At 55.7% G+C, this 4,164-nt stretch overlaps 1 protein-coding gene across 1 annotated transcript in view; it reads right to left on the bottom strand.

Annotated features, from left to right (window-relative positions):
* The window catches only part of PEBP4 (phosphatidylethanolamine binding protein 4), a 199,577-nt gene extending 196,305 nt beyond the window's left edge, over positions 1–3,272 (bottom strand). Inside the window, exons 1-2 of the mRNA XM_006778377.2 lie at positions 3,176–3,272; positions 2,940–3,076 (exon numbers count right to left, since the gene is read on the bottom strand). Of these exons, the coding sequence (XP_006778440.1) occupies positions 2,940–3,058 (119 nt within the window). The 5' untranslated portion in view covers positions 3,059–3,076; positions 3,176–3,272. The remainder of the gene's footprint in view (positions 1–2,939; positions 3,077–3,175) is intronic.
* Positions 3,273–4,164: the final 892 nt, after the last annotated feature.

Below are 4,164 nucleotides of genomic sequence, written 5' to 3'. Positions count from 1 at the left end.
CCATGTGTCCAGATGTGCTCACATTCTGTGATGATCTTTTACAAACAAAAACCTTCAGCAGGAACAAAGACAAAGTCTCCATTTTGCAACAGTGGTTTACAGCCCGGAGCCATTGCCTAGCACACAGCTTTAGTGTTGGAAGTCTGTGTTTCTCAAACTGGGGTCTGCTGGTGTGTTCTGGGGAGTCATAAGAATGGCTCCTGCTATGATCTGAATGTTTGTATCCCCAACCCCAAATTCATATGTTGAAATCCTAGCCCCTCATGTGATGATATTGGCAGGTGGTGCTTAGGTCATGTGGGTGGAGCCCTCGTGAATGGGATTAGTGCCCTTACAAAGGAGATCCCATAGAGATCCCTCTTTCCTTCTGCCCTGTGAGGACACAGCAAGAAGACAGGTGTCTATGAACCAGACATCAACTTTACAGCTTGATTTTTTTTATGAATGCATAGATCGGTGGAACAGCCAGTCAAAGTTTCTCTCTCTCCCTTCCTCTCTCTAAAATAAATAATAAATAAATAATAAAAGATAGCCCCTTTCTTGAGATTAGGACACACTCTGAAGGGTGGAGTTTTCCAGCACAAAAGAGAGGGCTGAGAGAGAGAGAGAGAGAGAGAGAGAGGATTATTGAGTGGAATCACCCAAAAGGCGCGGGTTGAACAACTATGGTTCTTTTGGTTCTGAGATGGAGCCAGGGTTCTGACTCGGTGTTTGTCAGTCTGGTCTGGCCTATCTCGGGAGTAGGTGAGCTATGATTCTAGAAGAGCTTTTCTCTAAATGTTTCCCACTGCTTGTCTCTGTACATAAAATTCCTCCTTCACAGATCAATACCTCTAGGTATTGAGTCCTAACTTCAAGAATTTCCTATTAGACTAAATACCCAGAAGAGGGGTGGAGCCCTCGTGAATGGGATTAGTGCCCTTACAAAGGAGATCCCATAGAGATCCCTCTTTCCTTCTGCCCTGTGAGGACACAGCAAGAAGACAGGTGTCTATGAACCAGACATCAACTTTGCTACAGCTTGATCTTGGACTTCCCAGCCTCCAGAACACTGAGAAATAAATTTCTGTTGTGTATAAGCCCCCTAGTCTCTGGCAGTTTGTTATAACAGCCCCAACGGACTAAGACAGCTTTCCCCCCTTTACTGGAGATGCTCCAGGCCCTGGGCGGGGTCAGCAGCCCAAAGCTGGTGGGGAGAGAGCATGAGTGCAGAGTCAGGTGAGGGATTTTATCCCCGTCCTGACCCCTGTCAGCTGTGTCGGCACCATGGGCGGGTGATTTAATCTCTGGAGAGTCCTCACCTGTGAAATAAGGATGCTAATACTTGGAAGATTCATGATCGCAATCAAATGAGTCAAGGCGCCTAAGGCCCCAGCGGAACTCCTGGCGTGTAACAGGGGCCACCAGCTTCCGTCCGGATGCAACAGGGAACAGCATCGGGCAGCTGGGGTGCAGGGCAGCCAACTCCAGGGAGTGTGTGCGTCTTTTTTTGGGGGGCCACATGCACACACGCACACATACACACATACACACGCGCACACACACACACACACACACACACACGAGCACTTCTTGTGCATCCCACAGTGTGGACGACATGGGGGTGGGGGACATGGGCTGGTACTGCAGCCTGGCCCAGCGGACCTGCCAGCTGGTGGGGCCTCGACCTCTGCCTCCCAGAGGAAGCAGCCTGCCCAGAAGGTTCCGCTCAGCAGAGCACCACAGGGCGGCGCCCGCAGGGTGGGCAGCACGTTCCCTCCTGCTCCACATGAACCTTCACCCAGAACTGTCTGCTTGAGTTTTCAAATGTACCCACAGGAGCAGAATTTGCTGTTGTTTGTTTTTTTTGGGGGGTGGGGTGGGGGGCTTCAACTACCTAACTCTTTAAGGCAGTGGTTCTCACCTTCCTAAAGCCGCGACCCTTTAATACAGTTCCTCATGTTGTGTGACTCCCAACCATAAAATTATTTTCATTGCTTCTTTGTAACTGTAATTTTGCTACTGTGATGAATCGTCATGTAAATATCTGATATGCAGGATGTATTTTCATTGTTACAAACTGAACATAATTAAAGCATAGTGATTAATCACAAAAATAATATGTAATTATATATGTGTTTTCCGATGGTCTTAGGCGACCCCTGTGAAAGGGTCGTTCGACCCCCAAAGGGGTTGCGACCCACAGGTTGAGAACCGCTGCTTTAAGGGGAAGGATGCACTTCTCTTTCTAAAAGCAATGTTTGTGAGAATTCAAATTACACAAGAAGACAGAGTAAGGAGCCGCCTTCCTCCCTCTCTTCTGTTGGTTCAGTGGAAAGACACACTGGCCACGGGGTGGCGGCCACGCGGCCTGGGCAGCCCTCAGGATGACCCCTGACACGGAAGACTGGCTCTTCCAACCTGCGGTCTGTGAGGAGGTCTGTGAGGAGGGGGCTGCAACTCCACGCAGCCGCAGCCGTAGCGGAGAGAAGCTGTGCCCTTGGAGGAAAACCCAGCCTCGGAGCCCAGCCTGCTCCCTGGACAGCAACCAGCGGCCACGCCCCTGAAAGGCCAGCCTGTCCCAACACCCCTGGGGCCTGTTACTGAAAAGCAAACAGCCAGCTCTCCAGCTGCCACTCTTCCTTAAATGCCACTTTGTAGGGGGAGGGAGCCTTTGGACTGTAGGGCAGGATGGGTCTCAGGGTCCCAGCCAGGTGGGCGAGGCCAGCCCCTCAGAGCCCCGGGAGGAGCCGACCGCATCCACATACCGCCCCGGTCCCGGGAAGCTGCTGCTGGAAGCAGGGGCCCAGCTCCGGGTCCTCTTCCTCGGGGCCCTCCTGCTTCCAGGGGCCTCAGTCGCCGCCTGTCTGCAAAGGCTGCCTTAGGAGGACGTGCTCCTTGTTCTGGAAACACCTTCCTGAGACCCCTGCCCAGCTGCTCTGGGCTCCCACCGGCCTTACTTGCAGAAGTCAGTATCCGTGGCATTCACAGCCTTGGGCGCACACAGCTCCTCCTTCCCCTGGAACCCGGTGACCACCATCGCCAGGCCCACAAACAGAGCTGCCGTGGCCAGCCTCATTGTCCAGCCCTCGGGCACCTGCAACAGAAGGAGCCTTTAGTGCTGCCAGCCCTCTGCAGGTGGAGCCCCCTGTAACCGCCCCCCTCCCCCCGCCCCTGCCCTGCCTCAGGGGCCCACCTGGAGGAACAGAGACCCCTAGTGAGCAGCGGGAGAGGAGCAGGCAGCTAATCGCCACCCGGACACAAGTGCATTAGGAGGACCGAGGCCTACTCCAGGCTGGACTCAATTTGCAATCCTGGCTGAGGCCCCGCCCCTGTCAGAACAAGGCTCTGCTGTCACTCGAGCCCTGGCTGCCAGGGCCCAGAGCAGGCTGCAAAGCAGAGGTGCTCAAGGAGCCTCTAGGCACAGCTCCCAATCCTGCCTTCACCACCTGCCGTGCGTGGTCAGTTGGCCAAGGGCCAGCCTGCTCCTTAGGCTTTCATGCAAACCCTGGAAGCTGGCGACGCCAGGCTGCGGGCTGGGGGAGGTTCCAGGGAGCTTGCAGGAACCTGACCTTCACTGTTTTTCTAGGGGCAGGGGTCTGGCTGGGCGGGGCTCCTTGGACAGCTCTGCTTTTCTGCCCACAGTTCCTCCACCACCTGTCTGACAGCCCCGGGCTGCTGGTGATGGATGTGCTCAGGTGCAGCCATCTCGGGTAGGAGGGGCTGCTGCACATGGGGTAGGGCTGACCCAGCCCGAGGCCAGCTTTGACGGGCCAGCTGAGGACAGAAGGGCTCATCCGACTGCACCTTGCAACAGTGCTGAGCTTAGCACTCTCCCAAAATAGCAGTCTCCAGGGAAGAAAGCCAGGAGAGCAATAAGGAAGCGGCAGCCTGCACCAGCACTGTGCACGGAGGCAGGGCCTGCACCAGCACTGTGCACGGAGGCAGGGCCTGCACCAGCACTGTGCACGGAGGCAGGGCCTGCACCAGCACTGTGCACGGAGGCAGGGCCTGCACCAGCACTGTGCACGGAGGCAGGGCCTGCACCAGCACTGTGCACGGAGGCAGGGCCTGCACCAGCACTGTGCACGGAGGCAGGGCCTGCACCAGCACTGTGCACGGAGGCAGGGCCTGCACCAGCACTGTGCACGGAGGCAGGGCCTGCACCAGCACTGTGCACGGAGG

This window comes from Myotis davidii, unplaced genomic scaffold (assembly GCF_000327345.1).
Source record: "Myotis davidii unplaced genomic scaffold, ASM32734v1 scaffold448, whole genome shotgun sequence".
NCBI classification, from domain to species: Eukaryota; Metazoa; Chordata; class Mammalia; order Chiroptera; family Vespertilionidae; genus Myotis; species Myotis davidii.
The sequence above is the reverse complement of the archived record's forward strand: the minus strand, read 5'-3'. Positions and strand labels throughout refer to the sequence as shown.